The 20,582-nt window shown below is 34.7% G+C and overlaps 1 protein-coding gene across 14 annotated transcripts in view; it reads left to right on the plus strand.

Annotated features, from left to right (window-relative positions):
* NBEA (neurobeachin) overlaps positions 1 to 20,582 on the plus strand; it is a 480,010-nt gene that overhangs the window by 229,856 nt on the left and 229,572 nt on the right. For all 14 annotated transcript variants that reach the window (XM_071804835.1, XM_071804807.1, XM_071804804.1 and 11 more), the window contains 2 exons: positions 5,841 to 5,905; positions 16,873 to 16,981. In XM_071804835.1, coding sequence (XP_071660936.1) covers positions 5,841 to 5,905; positions 16,873 to 16,981 — 174 coding nt within the window. The remainder of the gene's footprint in view (positions 1 to 5,840; positions 5,906 to 16,872; positions 16,982 to 20,582) is intronic.

The raw sequence follows: 20,582 nt of genomic DNA on the forward strand, positions 1-20,582 counted from the left end.
TTTTGAAAGTTTTCCAAAATGTTATAATTTTGCATTATCCATTTTTACACTGAAGGGGTATCAGAGAATTTTCTTGCATTGATTTCTTGTCCATGTGTGGAATATCTTCCAGCCTTATCTCAATCTTTATCTGTTGACCTTCTGCTTCTGATAATCTAACTTTCAAATGGAAACCATCACTGTATTCTTTACTACTTGTTGGACAGTTTACTTTCTTGTCCTTCCAGATCCTCTTATACTCAGAAAACTGCTTCTGCGGGTGCCTTTAGTAATAAGCAGGTTTTCTTCTTCAATATCTTACCTACACAATGTAACCGTGGAGGTTCTGGTCCTTCCTCTTGCGTGTCAGACTAATTTTCCTTAAAAAATGCCAAAGAGTATATTTATTACACATCAGTGAGGTGCTGATCTAAATGTCTCCTAGATTCGTGGCAAAACAGGCAGGATCAGAAAACCAAAAGAATTACTTTTCTCATATCCTGAAATGGCAAAGTGTCTTCCCCTGAATTCTCTGTTAAGTTACCTGTAATTGAGGAGGATCTTAGATCAGAGAAAAACAGCTAGACAGTCAGAAAGAGTCAACTGATATTTCTTAAAGGGCTGAGAAAAGGTGAAAAAGCTCATTACTGGAGGCCATAATAAATATACCATAATTTGGGGGGTTTCATTATATACCTAATGGAGACAATATGAGGAGTAGTTTCCTTTATATCAAAAAGTCTTATCTTTAGTGGTGCATTTTGGAAGACTTCAAATTAGTTATCTGCCTTTAACATGAGAGATTGGTTGAGTAATATGTGGACTGGCTTTTGGAATTAATAGCCGTACATAACAACACATGTTGTTAATAATAATTTTAATATCTCTTGAATGGAGAACTATTTTTCCAGACAGAAAGGAAGCTCGAGAAGTTATGGAGATGTGTATAACTCCTAGCATGTATTTTCTGTCTGCATTAGAAGATATGCAGAAAGTCTATGAGGTGGTTAAGGTTAACTGTATTATCTAAATAAATTTGGGCATTTCCCTAGTGTTGTTTGGATAACGTGTTTTTTTCTCTGCTAAGATAACAATGAAATGCTCCTCTGGGAATGCTTGACTTCATTTCCAAGATAAATTGGGCAATTACCACAGGTGATCAGAAGGGCAAGGCTCTGTGTGTTTTCAAAAAAGCCAAAAAATGAACATCACTCCAGGTCAAGAAAATAGAGAAAAAATTAGGCTTTAGTCTTGTGAAAGTGAAATCTAAAACTTCCTGTTACATTTGCTGCATTGTTAAAGTCATGTTTATATAAATAGTGTTGTGAAAGTTTCACATTCTTTTCTTTTCCATGATTTGGCTATAAGCCCATGTACTCTAGTTTGCCTTCCAGGAGGATGTCGTCAGTCATCCTGCAACTTTCTTATTGTGGGAAATAGTCACTTTTAAAATGGATGACCTATCATAAAATTCTAAAATTGATCCCAAATTTACTTGAACGAGTAGACCCAAAATACATTTCATCATCTATCAGCAGTATACATGTGAGTGTGAGAGAAGGTTAAAGACAGTAAAATTGTAATTCTTAGATCTGATTCTCATTCCAAACAATAGTGGAAGGTTTTAAGAGTCCAATATCTTTAGTTCAGTTCTTCTAGGAATGGTAGCAACAATCCTATGATCTTAGAAGGTGTATAATCTTCTCCGAAATTTATGAGGCTGTATCTTGAAATCAGCTGTTTTTTCTGGTTGAACCTAGTTTTATTGGACATGGTTTTCTACCTTAAAGATACATTTCCTTCAATCTTGTAACATTCCCTTCGAATCTTTCCTCTTAAATGAAGTAAACCAAGTTATTGGTGGTTTTAGAAGGTAATTTCACAACACGGACTTCAAACCCAAGCTAAATTACATGCATGTTGTGGATTGCAAACACATTTTTATAGAATTTCCTCTTCCTTACCCTGATAAAAGGTAGCACCTGTTCAGCTCTATATAAGAGTTTTCTCCAAACATATTCAGGGGTCCAGAAAGAAGAGAGTCAATATAATAGAATTTCCTCTACCTCAAGAAGTTATGATTAAAATACAGTGATTGAAGAATTGAGGTATCAACTGAGTTATTAATATCTTACACTAGAAAATTAAATAAATATTCAAAATGGGAAAAAATGAAAAAAAATACTCAGATTATTTTAAAATATGGAGAAGAGACAATTCCAATGAAGATACAATTGATTGAGACAGTGGCAACTGTAGTGGAAGGAGAATTGTACGGTGATTACTACACCATTCAGTAACTGCAGTTTGTTGAGAAACTTGAAATTTGTGATACAACTTTAAACTTCCTTGCAGATATTGGAAATATTGAGAGCTCTCATGTAAATTACGAAAACCTTGAGAATTTTATTGGACTGAGAAAATACACTCATAAGTCAAAATTGTAAGAATATGAGAGAGTAAGAAAATGTACATCATGATTTGAAAGAAAAAAAATTAATTTCAAGTAATATCTGCCCTGTGTTGTGGTTCATGATTTAGAAGTTTTAACCTTTTACTTTTTGTCCTGATTGTATTCATCTCTTGTCCTCCTCTGCATGGACAGTTTTATAACAGGATTCAGGCTGAACCTTCTGTCAGGGAACACGTACTGATGCTTTCTGGATGCAGTGATGTTTTTCAAGCAATGACAGAATAGAGGAGGAGGACAAGTTAGGAGGGGGCAGAGGGGTGTCAATTGGCAGTATCCTAATCATTTATTACATTTTTGATGTATTCAATGGAATTTTGCATAATATAAAATATTTAGAACATAACCATACTGACCAATAATGGAACTGAATGTCTAAAGTTATAATAGTTAATTATTGTGTATGAAGACAATTTTTAAATTTGTTTCAATATGAATATTTTTTTTTTAATTGATATATTTGTTTTGGTTTTAGTCCTTTCAAAGAAATGATGTGTCATCATTCTTGAATACTGTGTGTGTTAATTTTTAAATATGCCTCTATCCTTGAGTCTTCTACACCCTACCTTGTTCCGAGAGGTGCACTGCTGGCAGTAGTAGTTGTTCCCACTGCCCTGTCAAACAGGAGCTCCAGGCAAAAAAAGGTCAACACATTCTCCTTGTATAGAAGAAATTTTATGCTACATGATTTTGTCAAAGTCTTCCTTTACTTCAGCATGTAATTGGTATCAGCATTTTTAAGTTGCAGAAAAGTCACCCAGATTTTCATATAAGGCACAGAAGATTCAGGATATGAAGCTGAACCAAAACTGCCTGAGGTGTAGTGCAGTCATTCAAGCACTTACTTGCTTATAACCAAAAGTCTAGGCTATGATTCTACTTACCTATGGCCTAAATTTTCCAACTATCATCACTGTGTCCATTACGTTTGGTGTTTGTCTTTCTGTTTCTTGCATCTTGGGGGTAAGAAAGATTTTCTGTGGAATCTAAGATAGTATAAAAAAAATTGCTGCACATTCTTTGGGCATATAATGCCACATTTTAATCCAGTTCTTAAGGTGCATGCTGTGATCCAAAAGCCAACTGTAATGCTGACATATCTGAGTATTTCAGTTCCTTGTTTGTGTCTTTTAAAAAGAAACTGGAAAAAACAAAACCAAGTCCCTCTTCACAAATACAGTTCACCCATCAGTATCAGGAATGTGTTGTATTAAATTATGCCTAAAACTGAGAGGAGATTGTAGTAGTGGTAATTATTCCCTTATTTGTGGATTAATGGGGAGTTGGGAGTTTGTAGTGAAGTTTCCAGTAATGAGTTTGTAGTCAAGCAATGCACGAACCATGAATCCTAGTTTCTTTTTGGTTCTGCATCATTATGTTTTCCACTAGTTTTCAGTAGATATTTGGGCAGGTTTCGCACACTTTTGTAATGAATAATGATTTTTTTGTAAATTGATGAAATTTTGCACCTGTGGAAACATAAGAACAGATTTGTTTGATTCCACATAGGTATCTAATGGCCCTTTAGGTACCTTAAGGTATCTCACCTAAAAAACAGTTAGGCATTTTGGATGTCCTACAGTACCTGAGACATTTGCCCTGAGCAGGAAGATCTGGCAAAAGACTTGCAGGAATCTCTTGATCTTTTGCAGACACAGATGAAACTTCTGTCTCTCGTTAAAAAGTTAACTAGCATGCTTTCTTCTAGCCATTTTATGAAGCTTTTTATTTTAATTCTTTCTTCTTCTTTCCTGAATTCTAGTCACACCAGTTCTGCTTTCCTGACTGCAGAGTCATATCAGCTGTGGTGCAGAAAAGCAGCTCAAAAGAAAATACTAATAGGGATTTTTATAGTGTACAGTAAAAGACTCTCATTAAAGAAAAAAAATAATGCTACAGCTCAAGTACTACCTCCAACTCAGACTATCGTTTCTTAAAATGGCACTCGGTGCCTATATTTAGGTAACCAAATCCTTTCCTTCTTAGTTCGAGTGACTTTGTACTATACCAAGGTGATTTAATTGATTCCAAAAATTAGGTCATTAGGCTTTCTTCAGTTACTGTATTTGTAAAAGAACAAAATCAATAGCATGGAAAAAAGGATCTATTACAATGGTTTTCTGGCACACAAGCGAGAGGATTCAGTGCTGATACTCTGTCTTCCCTGATCAGGAATTACATGCTCCATAATGGTAAATAGTAAGTTCATTATTTGGGTATTTTAGCTTGCCTCCTACAAAACCTATGATGAGTACATTATTATTGTTGGGGTTTTTTTAAGACATATGACTTGGTAAATTCTGTGAATTTTCATGAGATCAGCAAGAAGCACCTTACTGATTAGCAACTAGTTTTCACAGCTATTCTTTGAGAAAATTTCCTTGTCTGTGCAAAGCTATTTTTTTTTTTGTCCATATCAGGATATCAGCATCTGGGATTTCTACCTGATTTTTTTTAGTCCTGCGAAAATGGAAATGTAAAGCAGAATAGTTCTGTAACTGTAATGTGCTCTACCCATTTTTGTTATAACATGAAGACTCAGGCTGCAAAATTTCTCTCTGAATTGTAATTCAGCTAAAGTATTTTGATTTTTTTTTTCTGTATGATGAAAAGTAAATGTTTATTACTCTGTAAGAAAAGTTTCAAGGAATTATTGCAAAAGAAAGTAATCTTTACGTACCAGAGAGATATCTTGACCTTTTATCATCTCAAGTATCAAAAGTCTGTTGGTGTGATAGAGGCAGTGGGTTGCACTGCAAAAAGCTGTGATGCACTGAGAATTTTCTCTTTAACTTAGTGGTATATGAAGTAAAAGCTGTTATCTTCTGATATCTATTAGGTGGTTTAATTTTGGAAATTCATGTGGATTGTAAAAGAATTTTAAAAACTCAGTTTGTTATTAGAGATTGTTTTGTTTTCGCTTATAATGGAGAAGAAACAAAGAGAGGTGGATGGTACACAGGTTATTGTCTGCCCTGTATGACAAAATGTGCGAGGTTTAACAGTGAAGAAAAGTGAAGAAATTACTGCTTCCAGACTTTGTTTCACTTAGTATGTTCATTGGGCAACTGTATGATTTGGAGAAACAATATGTGTTTTCATGTTCTCTAGACAAGGAAAACTAAAGCTTGCTTAGGGTTGAAACAGAAAACATGACCACCTAAAATTTATTTGAAAACCATAATGAACTACAGCTTTTAAATAATCTGGTCATTCTTCTTTGAAAAAAATGAAAAAATAAAAAAAAAGTTTAAAAACCACCACCACCACCAACAAAACTGTTAAGAAGTTCAGCCTAGATTCAAGCTTCTTTAGGAAGTCATTAGGATCAGCTTCAGAAATGTGGTTTAAAATCCTTGGGTTTTGATCATGTTATATTTTATCTTCTTAGGAATGGCAAAATTCTATTCAGAAGAATGCAGGACTTGCATTTATTGAGCTCATCAATGAAGGAAGGTAATACATTTTAAAGCTTTTGAACAAGTAGTTATTTTGCATTTATTCCATTGGGTAATAGTACTTCCTCACCATCTGTTCCAAAAAATATTGTGAAAAGGCCATTTTAATTAAGTTATTTATTGTATAGGTATTTTATATAATAAATATTTAATTTGAAAATGTGTAAATTTTGAAAATTTTGTTTATTGACAGAAGGAAATAGAGCTCCCATGAAATGTATATAGGTTTGGGTTTATTTGAGAATTGAACCACCATTTTCCAGAGCAGTAAGGTTGTTTTACCCAGACAGTCCAGGGAGTCCAATCTGTAAACCCATCTGCTGCTCCATCTGTTTTAGGAGCACAACATCCACTCTACAGATGCTCTTCTCTATACTATCAGTTCATGAGGAGTTATTTTATCTAGAATTTCTGGTCCAATTTCAGTCCTATAAGACACACAGGAAATTATGTTTATAAGAGTTCCCTTGCTTTTTCAAATTGTTAAGATACTACATTATCAATCCTTAAGTAATTTTAATGCAGCATTATAAAGTCTTCCACTCTGCTAAATGTTTGTCAGTACTTTCAGCCAGCAAGCTGGGTAGCAAAGGGGGACTCTTTGCCCTTCTTGGTAGTGGAATGCCAAAGACAAACAGAGCCACTTGTGTAACGTGTGTGGCTTGTATTGGCCAGTACATTAAATCCCCATGAGTCTAGATGTCTTGATATGTGCAGTTGCAAAAACAAATAAACAAAAAAAATTGCAATATGACTGTTGAAGAGTTTTGATCATTTTATATGCGGTTTCTTTTTTTCACCAGTAGTATATCATTACCAATAATAAAGTATCAAATAATCTCTTTATTATGGGATTTTTTTTTTAATCTAGATGGTATTTCAGTGGTTAAATCATGCATTCATTTAAAAAGGGAGACTAGATAATATCAGAGGTAGGAATATAGGAACATTAGTATCTGCAAAACAGGAGCATGTATCTTTATACACGATTTTTGGTTGATATAAACTTTCTCAATGCACACTGAAATTAAACTGCAATGTAGCAGTTGGATATGTAGTCCTTTCATTGGAAATTCTTCTTGTTATGAAGCATCAATATAAATTTGAACCATAGTAGTGCTCACTTGAGTGGGCCATGTGTTGCACATTATACAATAAATATTACATGGAAATAAACTGAATAATTATAGTAAACTTATGTTCTTGGGTAGTAATATAGAATCCCATTTTGACCCTTTTTATTTTCTCAGCTGAGGCAAGTGGGTTCAGATATCATTGCATGCTTGCTATTGATAAAATTCTCATTCTGAACAAATCCTACATCTGCATATTTTTAGTGGTCAGGTATTAAGACATAAGTGGACCCTCTACTCCCCTCTAACAGTAACTTTTCAAAACATAGTAGTATTTAAGAACTGCTGCTTCAATCCAATCAAAGAACTGTCTAATCAATCTCCCCTTAGACACATGTTCCTCCATATACTTTTGTCAGGAAAGTGTTGTAGAATAAGTGTGTGTGGATTACTAGAATGCTCTTCTTTGCAATCAGCCCATCCGTTTTTAATTTATCCTTTTGGGTATAAAGATAACAATGCTTTAACTGGAAATTGTTATAAATATTTATTCTGCTTAATAGCTAAACTTGTGAATGCAGTTCATCAATCACAGCTAGAGAATGCAATTGTGCAGTTGTCAACAATTAACAGGACATAAACAGTTGATGAATGTGCAGCTGAATTAAAGTGCTCCCTAGGATAACCTGAAATTATAAGCTGGATCATTTAAAGGAATCCAACAAAGGATCTTTATAATTAAAACAAAGCAGGGTTAATGGGATGTAAAATTGCATATAATCGCTGTGCGATAATGATTGAATTTTAAATTATTAAAAGCAAAATGAAGAGTAAGAACATTTTGAAGGACTTTCTGGGTAAGATTTTGAGAGACCTGGGTAATAAATCAACAGTTTGAGAAAGCTTTTTCATTGGAGCATGGATGAAAAGGTTTAGATGTATTGCAGATCTTAATTTTTAATATCTTCAGTTAGATGCCTATCTGTTTTAAAATATGGATGCTGTAAGGTGATTTTCTAAGTACCTAACTTTTGTTGTTTCTTCTTGAAATTGTTTAAGTGCCTTTCTGGTCTTTGACTTTACTAGAAATGTTGTGAAATAAAATATTTCAGTTTAGTTTTAGTTAAGAAAACATATAATGTATATATACCTGTCACTTTAATAAATTGCATTTTCATTTTAAATCAGTTGATTTACTCCATTTGTTTCTGTTTTTTCTAGTTTTATATAATGTTGTGTTAGAAAAGTCTGAATTACACATTTGTAGAATTCAGCATACAAACACTCTGATACAGCTTTCTAAAAATAGGACCTGGTTTAGTATAACAAAAGTATTTGATTATAGCTTTAAATTAACACTTTCAAGGAAAACATATACAGAGATTTTTAATTTGGAAGTGTAAGACAACACTGTCTATAATGTACCTGAATGATGTAGAGACATCCTGGATATGATCTTGAACTTTACACTTCTTTTTAATCAGTCTCATGCTATGAATATCTGATGTTGAGCATATCACACATGTCAAGAGCTTCACTGATAGCGGCTTAATTAGGATTTCAGATTTACAATGGGCTATACACATAAGTAGGCTTCTTAATTTATGAGCTGGATGCATCTGTGATGTTGGCTGTAAAAGGGAACGTGAAAAGAGTTCTTTAGGAATTATGTGGGAGGGACATTACAACTGACATTTAAGTGGGATGGTGATGGACGAGGTCAGGAGAAAAGGGTGCAGGGTGATGAGAACAAGAGATAAGATAGGAAAACCCACCTCAAGTAAATTTGTACACAAGTGCATACAGCTTGGGAAACAAGAAGTAGAAATTGCTACACATGCAATCACAAAACTATGACTTCACTAAAATGAGTGAGATCTGGTGGGACAGCCTGCACTGCATGACAGAAGTGCTGTGATGGACAGATACAAGTTCCTTGGGAAAGATAGGCAGAGAAAGTGAGGAGGGAGTGTTACCTTCTCTGTGAAGCAGCAGCTCAGACATGTGGAGCTCTTCAGTGGAACGGATGGCAGTCTGGTTGATAACTTGTAGGACAGGATGAGAGGGGAGTCCAGTAAGGGTGACATCATGGTGAGAGTTTGTTACAGACCACCCATTCAGGGTAAGCAAAGGAAGAAGCATTCTTTAAACAATTTGAGGAAGTATCTGTGTCACAAACCCTAGGTCTCATGGGGATATTTAGTCTTCCTGACATCCTCTGGAAGTGTAACAAGGTGGAATGTACGCAGTCCAGAAGATTCGTGGAGTGAGCTGGCGATGACTTCTTGATACAGGATGAACCAGCACACAGCTGGATCTGCTATTCACTAGCAAGCAAAAAAACTGGTTTTGGATATGGTAATTAATGACATTTTTGGCTGTAGCTACCATGAAATAGTGGATTTCGAGGTCCTGGGGGAAGTGAGGTTGGAGAGTAGCAGAGTAGACTTCATGAGTGTAGATTTTCACTTATTTGGGAAACTGATAGGTAGGATGCCATGGAAGGCGGATGTGGAGGTCAAGGGAGCTTTGGAAAGGTGACAGACCTTCAAGTACAACCTCATCCAAGTGCAAGAACAGGAAAGGAAGTAGATGTATGAAGAGACTGGTTTGAGTAACCAAGGAAATTATAGTAAAGCTCTGATGCAAAAAAGAGAGCGCACCAGAGGTGGAAGTAGAAGCAGACTAGAAAGGAGGAATATAGAAACATTGCTTGAGCATGTAAGGAAAGTTGTCAGGAAGGCCAATGCTCGACTTGGAAGAGATATCAAGGGCAACAGGCTGACCAAGGGAAATGTGGCCTGTTAGTGAATGGGCTGGATGATTTAGCGACAGGTAAGACTGAGGTGCTTAATGCCTAATTTGTCTCAGTCTTCACCAAGATTTCTCAAGCCTCTTTCTTTAGTGAAAGGGTTCAAGGAGGAGAACTACCAGCAGTGGATGAGGATTGAGTCAAGGATTCCTTGGGACAAATTGTTCCATGCAAGTCCATAATACCTGATGGGGTGCATCTAATGCAAGGCTGATCACTACTATCTCTGAAAGATCAAGGAAACTGAGACAGGTCACAGGCACCTGGAGAAAGGCAAATGTTACACGCATCTTCAAAATAGTCAAAAAACCCCAGAAAACTAAGTGGGTCAGCTTTTCTTCTGTCCTTCGGAAAACCATATATCAAGTCCTTTTGGAACACATTTCTGGCTGCATGAAGAAGAAGGTAATTGAGAACAGCCAACATGAATTTACAAAACCTAAACCATCCCTGACCAGGGCTGTTTGCCTCTATGATAAAACAACTAGATTTGTGGACATAGGGAGAGTAGTGAACATAATTTACCTTGGCATTGGCAAGGTTTCCACACTGTGTCCCACAATACTCACGTATCAGAGTTAGAATGCTATATTCTGAATGGATGGGCAACTAAATAGGTAGAAAACTGGCTACATAATGGGACACTGAGAGTTGTGGTTAACTGATTGTTCTCTACGTTGGTGCCTTTGACAAGTGCAGTATCTCAGGGGTTTGTCCTGCCTAAGAGGTGAATGTTAGAGATTGTTAACTGTTAGTCTTTCAGAATTAGATTACTATTCTCAACTTCAGTTTCCCCCTCTTATGTTTTCACAACACTCACCTCTCTAAAGAGATGACCTAGTCCTTTCATTTTAAATATTTTCCTGTATTTTTTTAAATAATGTCTTCATTTTAAATAGCAGGAGTGGTCTGATCATAATATAAATGTAAGGAAATGTGAGACTGTATTTCATCTCAGATTTAAAATGGTAAGCCTTGTTTCTGTAAGTTAATCTCTGTACCTAAGTCTGCTTTCTGCTTTAGCCATGGAAATACATACTTGTGTTTATCCACCTACCTGGACCTCCAAGGATACTTAAAATTCACAGGAGTCTTTTTCCTTTTAAACCCTGTTTTGTTGAGTTTTCACTAATTTCCTGGAAAGAGTAGCAGAATGTTTAAATAGACTGGAAATTTGTGTTTGTATAAATTTAGATGAATTGCTGATTAAATCCTGAAAGGAGGCTAATAAAGGCATACATTCTTTCCATGTTACTTCAACTAGGATTGCTGGGTAACAGCAGCAAATTTTCTTTTGGACATCCTTTGTTGTAGTTTGGCAGTTCTGATATGTTTAGTTTGTGGTAAATGAGCTCACAGTCATTATTCACTGTCTACAATACTTAAATGTTCGGGCCCTGTGTTAAAAGGTATATCTATGGTGACATTTGCCATATTTGATTTATGATGTACATTTGCAGCTGGATCCCTAGATACTCCTTGAAGAACTCATTTAGTAGTTGAGTCCAAGAAGGATGGAGAAAGGATTTTATTCCTTGTTTCTCTCTCGACAATGATCTTGATCACAGGAACCCTGAGGTCAGAATGGGGAGTGCACCTAAATCATCCAGGAATGCAAGATACTTGGTCTTCAGACATCATGACTATTAAGTAGTTGTGGCCTACCAGAACAACTTGCAAAGGATTCCACTCTCATGTGTAAAATCCAATATATACAAATCCAGGAAGAAAAAAAAAAAAAAAACACCAAAAAAAAACACTGGGGAAGCAGTAGCACTCAAATACAATATAGAAATAAGAACAAAGGTGTTTGATTATTCTGTCTTTGACAGATATAACCAAATTTGGTTGCTGTATTGTCACCCTCACCAGTTGTAACTTCTGATTGCAAGCATCCTTTATAAACTCTAAGTGGCTGTTTAATGGAAATTCATCCCAAATGTCATCTTCCATCAATAGAAGATCCCTGTCATAGATACTTCTGTAAAACTGGGCACTGAATGCTGTATTTCTACTCCAGCTGAAGCATGAGCTTGAACTTCCTGCTAGATGTGCTTTTTTATAATCTCATATTCTTTACTACACCTGTCCTTTCTCTACCTCCAGACTAATATTCAGTTTGTGTTAGATAAAGTATACATTGTTATGGTAAATATCTATTTGTAGGGTCAGTACAGCTGGAGTTCTTAGATCTGTTAGAGATTTTGGGGCATTCCCTCACCTTCTAAGCTTTCCTGATCTGGTCATATCTCAAAGCTGAGGCTGATTCTGAGATACAGACCATCTCAGTTATAATTACTGGTCTTGGATGTTTGCTGGGTGTTCACTATTTCAGAGAGAAGTTCCTTTTGATTTAGAAAATTCTTATGCAAAATAGAAAATCTTTATGAGGAGTGGAATAGATTCTTCACAGTCAACTCTGAGTTTTATTGGATTTGTTATATCTTCTGTGGCATTTCTGAAACATTAATAATTACCCTATGCGAAGTTTGTCTTGTCAATGTGCTCATGTTGTAGGCCAGTAGCTGGTGTTTACATTGTGTAATTTCAAACTTTTCTCTAGTAAATTTATATCATTGCCCTTTTGCTAAAGATCAGACCCCTGTGTAAGACATTACTTTCTAAAGTTTATAGGAGTTTACTTTCGAAGTGTTTCATAGCAATACGACATCTTGTAGAACTTCAAACTCTTCAAGTTAGACCAGTTTATGAATCTTATTATAAATACCAAGTGTAATGATAGGTTTCATTTCTTCTGAATGCCATTAAGAATAATAATTGTCAGAACAACTGTGTTTGGTGAAAAAGTGGCATGTTTCCAGGTTGCTTCTTAGAAAAATTAAGCTGTGGGCACCTGATGAAAGTAAGTCAGAGAAACATCTGTTTCCCTGGACATATGAGTTGGCAGAACTTCAGGAATGAATAGAGGAAGCAAGACCTTAGCTAAATTATAACAAATGTTCATTTTGTAATCTGTTTTGAAAACTGCTGCTTGGGAATGATCTGCTTTTTCAGTTTATCTCAAATGAAGGAAAGATTGGGTAACACAAGCACAATTGTTTTATCTAGCAATGTAGCAACTACGAGCCACCTTTCTCTGTGCGAGATTATTACTGAAAGTGCTTTGATTCAGTCTAAAACCAAATCAAACCCATTTCCTAGTAAAGGAGATTTAACTGTCGTTCATAAATTTGTGGGCATTAATAGAAATCAAGCTTGTCTTGGTAAAGAGAAACCGTAAGTTACCAAGTCAGTGTTTAATCTCTACCTTATGCAGTAAGAATTGCTGCTCAAAGAAGATAAGAATTTAGTTGGTCATCAGTTCCTGGTTGAGATCAGCTCAGCTTGGGAATGACACAGCAGCACATTTGGCTTCAGTTCTCGTAGGAGTTTCAGTCGTGCAACTGAAGAAGTGGTCACACAGGATAAAGTTAAATGTTATTCTAGGTCAATATCTTTTTTTCTTTTGGTAAATCACAACTTACTGGAAAACAGTGCAAAAAGTGCAGCAAGCCTCTGGTGACACTTTTCAGACAACTTTGTGTAGAGATTGATAAGTATGGCTAGAAGGCCTGATTCAACTGTCTCAACATCAGTCTACCTACTAGGTCTTTTGAGAGTGGTGCTTGCTGACATGGGATGAGGATATACAAGGATGAATGAGAACAGTGGATATAAGTCAGTCACAACAAATGTTCAGTTGGCAGTGATGAGATCTCACTAAATAACATCTTCTTTCCAAAGGAGAATAAAAATGGTACTGCTCTCGAATTTCAGATCTCCCATCTGTTTAGCAAGTATATATGCATTTTGTGCCTCAAACTCCTTCTGACTTGAATGGGTGTCTCCAGTACAGGGTGATAGTTTGGGAAAGATGCAGAGAATAGACTTTTCCCCAAAAGGGAGAGTTCTGTAAAAATCTGTGGATGGGAAACACAGTTGGGCACGTGTCTGAAATATCAATTGGGATATACTGAGTTTCAGACCTGCCTTAGTATAAATATTACACAATGTAATATGTTACGTAAATATTTTATAACATAACAGTAGATGAAGTTCATGATCTTGAGAATGTATGCTAGAGACTGTTGGTTCTTGTTTTGGAAATGTCAGAGGAGGTAAAAGACCAACATATCACTGCAATTTTCTTGTGCAAAATCACAAAACATAGGGCTATAAAAAAAGAAGAAAAACACAGTTTTAGAATCTCACTAGAAAATTTATTTCCATTGAAAAGAAGGCAGCATTAACGTTACTATGTAAATAGTGACTACAAGTTGTCTAGAATATTGCTGTCAGTTTTGGCTATGCACTTGCAAAAAACATACAATCAGTGTATGAAATTAGAAAAATCCAAAAGACAATCTCCTTTATTAGCTGTTTTCCCATACAAGAAAAGTCAAAGAGCTGATTTATTTAGGCTAGGAAAATAGGGATGGATGGATGGAATATCAGAAGGTCAACAGAAGTAAGAAGAGTTGTGTAAACCTAAGGGCAAAATTTGCGTAAAATGAAACAGTAAAGACTTCTGAAGAATACATTTGGAGTGGAAAGTAAAAGGGTTTTAACCTTCAGAGGACCTTCCAAAGCTGTGCTGGAGGCAAGCAACTCAATCACTTTTTCATGAACTGAAGACATATTTCATGAGCTAGATTTTGTGGTAATGCCTTTTGCAAACTAAAGGTAGTTTATGAGAGTTTGTCTGACAGAGATGCGTGTTGCAATGGAGTGAATTGCTGACCTAGAGGTTGTTGTTCCTTTCTCTTATTTGCAGTGCATGAAGGGAAATTTTTTTCTGATGTATTGGCAGCCTTTGATACCATTGAGTGAGAGATTTTTCCTGGTTTGGGATCCTTCCTGAGCCATTTCTGGTTGATTTATTTTTTTTTTTTAAGAAGAATCCAAAAGATAGCTGTAATTACTTTTTTTCATGCCTGAAAAGCATGAGATTTGTTTGTTTTTTTCTTTTTTTGTTTTTAATCTTATGCCATGATGCATGTGATTGAGTTAGTATAGAATTCAATACATTGGAAAGTATTCAAAGGACTATGACATTACCATGATGTTAATCAGGTGTAACCACTTAAGACAATTTCCGGGTAGAAGTTGGGGAGAGCCAAAAAATGAGTGATCACCAAGGTAATGATTTGAGTGCTGTAGGCAGTCAGGACCCAGAGCTCAGGTATGTTCCCTGGTCCCCTATGATTTGTCATCTTCTTGACTTTTGACCCTGAAGGTCTGTGGCATTTCAAGGTTACCTGAAATCCAGCTTAGTTTGCCTGATGTGCTGTCCAAAAGCTGCAGCAACTCTGAAGTCATTCCCAAAGGCATCAGGTCTCTCCGTCCCTGGAGCAGAAAGGTCCATTAGGAGGATAGGAGATACAGCTGGGGTCGCCAGGAGTTTCAGCCAGCTAATTTGAATCATCTGCTGCATGTCTATAAAAGTTTTCATTTTCTGTGAAGCAGCCAGAGACTAGTGTCGAAAGATAGATTATTTAGTTATTTATTACATTTATTTATTTATTTATTTATTTATTTATTTATTGCATTTATCGTAATATCTTTTCCCTGAGTCTTGGCAAGCAAATTATTTATAACTTGTGGAAATCACTATTCTCTGGGAATTCATTTGAAGTCCCTTGTAGGTGTTACAGTGGATAAACAGGCACAGAGAATGTGAACATTTCTTAGTACAGATAAATACTACTTAGATGAAGATGTTACGTATTTATCATTCCATTGTGAATGAACAGAGGCAGTTTAGATTGTTTTTGAGGTATAAAAACTATGACCAGATGTCCCAAATAATAAACCCAGTAGAGTGAAGTTAGTCTTGATATTTTCTCACCAAATTCTAGGTGGCAGGGAGCATCTAAGAAGTGTATTTATTTTCACCTAACACCATTTGGAAATAGAAATCCTGTCCGGACAACAGCTGAGTCAAAGATACTGAATTTGCACTGTGCTCCATTTATTCAGTAGTTTATTCATTCAGGAATGGATATGTAGCTAGTAGACAAGTGAAATCCATGCATTCAGTTTTGAAATCCTAGTTAGTTTCTTCCAGGTCATTAATGTAATACGAAAAAGTTCAGGAAGACCTGTGATATAAAATTTGGTTGGACATGTTAAACACTCACTTCTAGTATTTTCTCATATTAGAGAACCTTGTTAAAGTCATGAATTCTCACTCTTAGTTCATATCTGAGGGCAGTTCTGTGCCTACCTGCTAACAATAAAAATCTGAACACTTAACAGCAGTAAAATACTAAAACATATCTTCAAGCAGGGTAGATTAAAAAATAAAGCTAAATTTTGAAGACTACTATGGAAGCAACTTTATTCTTTCAGTTTATAGTTTGCCAAAAACTTTTTGCTTTCAAAAATAGTAAAGAGTTAGATATAATACAAAGGCTTATTAAAAGCATGAATATCCACTGTGAAACCTCGATCCAAGCTTGTTTGTCTTTATATCTGAACAGAGGTCCCAAAGTTCGTGTCTTCCTGTGCCACACATCCATATTAAACACTAGCTCAGGTTAAGCGATTTCCTTCTTTCACAGATGGTAGAACACACCAAAGGAGGCAAGAATAAAGTTCAGACCTTTCCATCCTGTAGGTCTGAGATCTAGTAATCATGACTTTCATTTTTAATAATCATGGCTTTAATTTGTGGTGCTTCTAGGCACTCGACACCAACCTTAGGGTGGAATTTGCTAGAAATTTCAAATTCTTAATGTAAGAATCTCTGAAATTAAATGCGTTTCCCTGATACTGCAGGAAGGAAAGTCCCAGACAGTGTGCCATTTTGACACAAAGAGAAACAGTTCTTCCTGATACTAAACAGGCAGTCCTGTCAGATCTTTACATCCTGAAAAATATTTCCTCCCTGCTGATAAGAACAGCAAAGCAATTTTGAATAGATCAGGCAACCTTAGATATGGACTGTCAACTCATTTGGCAGTTGCATTACAGTATTTTCTTTAATTTTTTTTTTTTTCCATTTTAAGTAAATCTGTTGAAATAGGTTATTTGAAGTCGATCAAATGCAAAGGTTGATTTTGATTTTTCTTATTTTAGATTATTATGTCATGCAATGAAAGACCATATAGTGCGTGTTGCAAATGAAGCAGAGTTTATTTTGAACCGACAAAGAGCTGAAGATGTCCACAAGCATGCTGAGTTTGAGGTAAGCCTGAGAGTCGGTGCATTTCTGCTTTTCTGTTTTCACTCAGTTGTCACCTAGACTGTAACCACATACAATAAAGATTTTTTTCTTCCAAGAAATAAATTTACATTGAAGGCATTTCAAAACTAGTTTTTAAAAGCTTTGGTAAATGTCAAACACAAGGAACTGATTTAATTTCATAATCTCCTCACTGAAATGCATGAAAACATTTACAGCTTGAAGAAATCCCTTAATCAGAATGTCTGCTAAACTGATATGGCAGACCCTTTATCTTCACAAAGATCTTATTCTGATTTATTGCAAACAGTGACGCAATTCACATGAGAAATTATTTTTGTTGGATTTTATCAACAGTATCTATGAGTTTCATAAGAAAGAAAAGCAATTAATGCACTTAAGGTACTTCATGAACAATTAGAAATATAGATGTTTTGTTAAACAAAATTAGTATTTTAAGATAATTTTGCTAGAACATTTTGCATTTTGGAGCACCTTGGAACCGTTACTTCCTAAAATTTATATATTGAAACATGATATTACATATTTTTTCCTGCTATTTAGGAATCATTTACTACCAACAATAAGATTGTGTTTGAAAAGTCTGTTCTTTAATATTGGAAGAAATAACATGGCAGCTGGATCCTATAACTCTTTAATGTCTGTAATTTGATTGTTTTTTAATCAACGAGTGTTGCAGTATACAATTTAAATTACATTGCTGAAAATGATGCAAATATAAAAAAAATATATTTTTAAAACCTCTTTGATTTAACAGGTTTTTTATTATTTCTTCAGAATTACTTTTGTTCATATTAAAAAAAAATACTGTGAAAGTGATGGAGAAAAGTTAAAATTTCATTTTGACATTATCAAATATGGGTTGATGTTTTTATGGTGTTTTATGCAACATCTCAGCATCTTTCTTATTATTTTTTCCAAACCTCTGTGCTTGCATACATATGTATATATGTAAGTTTATATGCACAAACATACATTTCCACATGTTTTAATGTTCAAGTAACCTAACATTATGATTAAGAAAGACTAACATAGTATTGATGATAATAAATAGCTATATCAATTTATTTATCTATCAGGAAATTTCAAGAAGCACTTGGTTGCTAGGAATAGGATCCAGTAATCTTAGTTTTGATGAGGTTTTTATCTCCTTGAAACAGCTCTCTTAAATGTGCACTTTGATGTACTATTTCTTGTGCTCCTTGACCTAGCTGAAAAGTGTGAGACACAGAGATATCTGTTGTCATTTTGAATACACATAACCTTTACTTCATTCTGTCAGAGCAGACAGCAGACACTTGTCATATGGGATTGCAACAACTTTATTACCAAGCATATACTGGATATCTTGAACTTAGATAAAATCACATTTACAATTAAGTGTGTGTCAGAGTGAAGTTTCATATTGCCTCAACAATAAATAACATTTGATATTTATCAGAGCATCATTCGGTAACCTAAGATGACAATAGAAGATTGAGTTATCTTCTCTTTGAAGAATACATTGAAGTATAAGATCTGTCAGAACTCTAGACAAAATGAGAATATTCAATTAACTTCCAGCTTCTGTTAGCAAATAGGATTTAGAATATTAACTAAATTCCCTAAAGGAATAGCCTTAAGTCAGTCTTATTGTCTGGTAAAGAAACCAACACATTTTTCATATATGAAAATTTACATTATATTTGTCACATGAAAAACCTCAGCTACATGTTTTAGATGAGTAAGATAAAATCTGCAAGTCATAAAGGAAAATTATGAAATGTTGCTTGTGTTAAATATGAAAATCAGATGTACTTAAATAAGGTGATGGTTAAAGTCTGAAAGAATGTTTCATATATTGTTTTTAATGATGGTAGGTATATAACTGAATATTTTATTATTCATCCTACTTGAAAGTAGTAGAGACAAAGATTTCTGGTAGTTTTCTGTTGCATAATTGTAAATCTGTCATTTTGTTTCAATAAGCTGTATTGGTATATGTTCTGGGGTTTAGTGCATGTTAATCATTGCTCTCAGCAAGAGAAGTAAGTGGCTATTTTACTTCTGCCTTTTAAACATTAACCAAATCATTATGGGTGAAATTATTTAGGCCAAGCTGCACCAAGTTACTGTGTCACCTGTGTGATGGGGAGGCCATGGACCAGTATCTAAATTTTACCCTGTGACTCCAGTTACAGCCAGGACCAGGGAAATTCCTTCAGGAATAGATGCTTAACAGTTAACTTCTATTTTGTTAACCTTTGTAATTGTTCAGGAAGAAAAATGAAAATTTAATTTTACTGTCCAATGAGCTGGTGAAATATTAACCTCATTACTAAGGCAGATCATTGTACTAATTGGTGCTTCACTGTACAAGAAGATAAATTGAAAAATGAATTAACCCTTTATGAATTAGTATAACAATTGTTCTTTTCCAGAGAGATTCTGTGAAATAATGTCTGTAACACAGTGGAAAAAACACTGTTGAAATCTTACTGAACGCTAATGTGATCTGTACTAAAAAAGTAGTGTGCAGAAACATAAACTACAGTTTGGTATGAGGTTAACTTAATTGTGATTGCTCTTTTTCAAATACTGGAATATATGATTCTGTTCAGCCAACGGGTTACAGCATTCAATGCTAGTTAAGCATTCTCAAATAGTGCACAATAACTGTGCATGCAAAAATGTCTCCTAAAAGGTGATTTTAAAATTAGCTGTTTTGAGAATAGTCTAGCCTTTGTAATTTACACCTAGAAAATGATAGTTATAATGGATTTATTTTAATTACTGTGGCTACATTTGCTTTGTTTAGACCTTTTGAAAGGAAAAATTCAAGGAGTAAGAGGAGAACTAGTAAATAGAAGGAGAAATATAATTTCGACTTAGCACGATTTTGAGAAAAGAAATGGAAAAATATATAAAAATATAAATAAATATATAAAGAAGGGATTTATTGAAACTAAAACACACTATAGAGTTTTGACAATTTTAGAAACACATTTGCATGATGGTCATTACCCACAGCATTTATTTTAGAGGCAGTTATCTCTTAAAGGAAACATAAAGAAAACATTAGATCTTTCTCAGTTTAAAGGATGAGCAATTTTTTAACCAATAGGGTTTTTTAGAAGTGGGAGTATGTTATGAAAATTTTCCATGCTGTGATATGAAATAGAGAATATACTCCTTAATTTTGTAGTTAAAGGAGTTTCTCCTTAGTGTCCATAATAATAAAATTATCAAATGGCTTTTTAATTGTACATTTTATTGCAGTTTAAAAATTAAAAACAGTGTGCATATTTTTCCTGTATATTAAGTTATGTATGTTCCACCTGTATTTTATACCTGAGAACACATGAAACTTTTACAAATAAAGACCAACTTTTATGGCATATCCATGGTCACACATACACACACAGACATGTATGGCTAAATGTTTTTAATTGCTGTTCTGTTGTCTTTGCACTTGATATTTCGATTTTTACATGTTCTGTGTACTTTTTCATGGAAAATATATAGTAATAGAACCATTTCAATTGAATAGTCTGTCCTATTCCTCTTAAAAATATTTTAATTAATTCTTGTCATATTTAAAGAG

Source organism: Patagioenas fasciata, chromosome 1 (assembly GCF_037038585.1).
Source record: "Patagioenas fasciata isolate bPatFas1 chromosome 1, bPatFas1.hap1, whole genome shotgun sequence".
Taxonomy (NCBI): Eukaryota; Metazoa; Chordata; class Aves; order Columbiformes; family Columbidae; genus Patagioenas; species Patagioenas fasciata.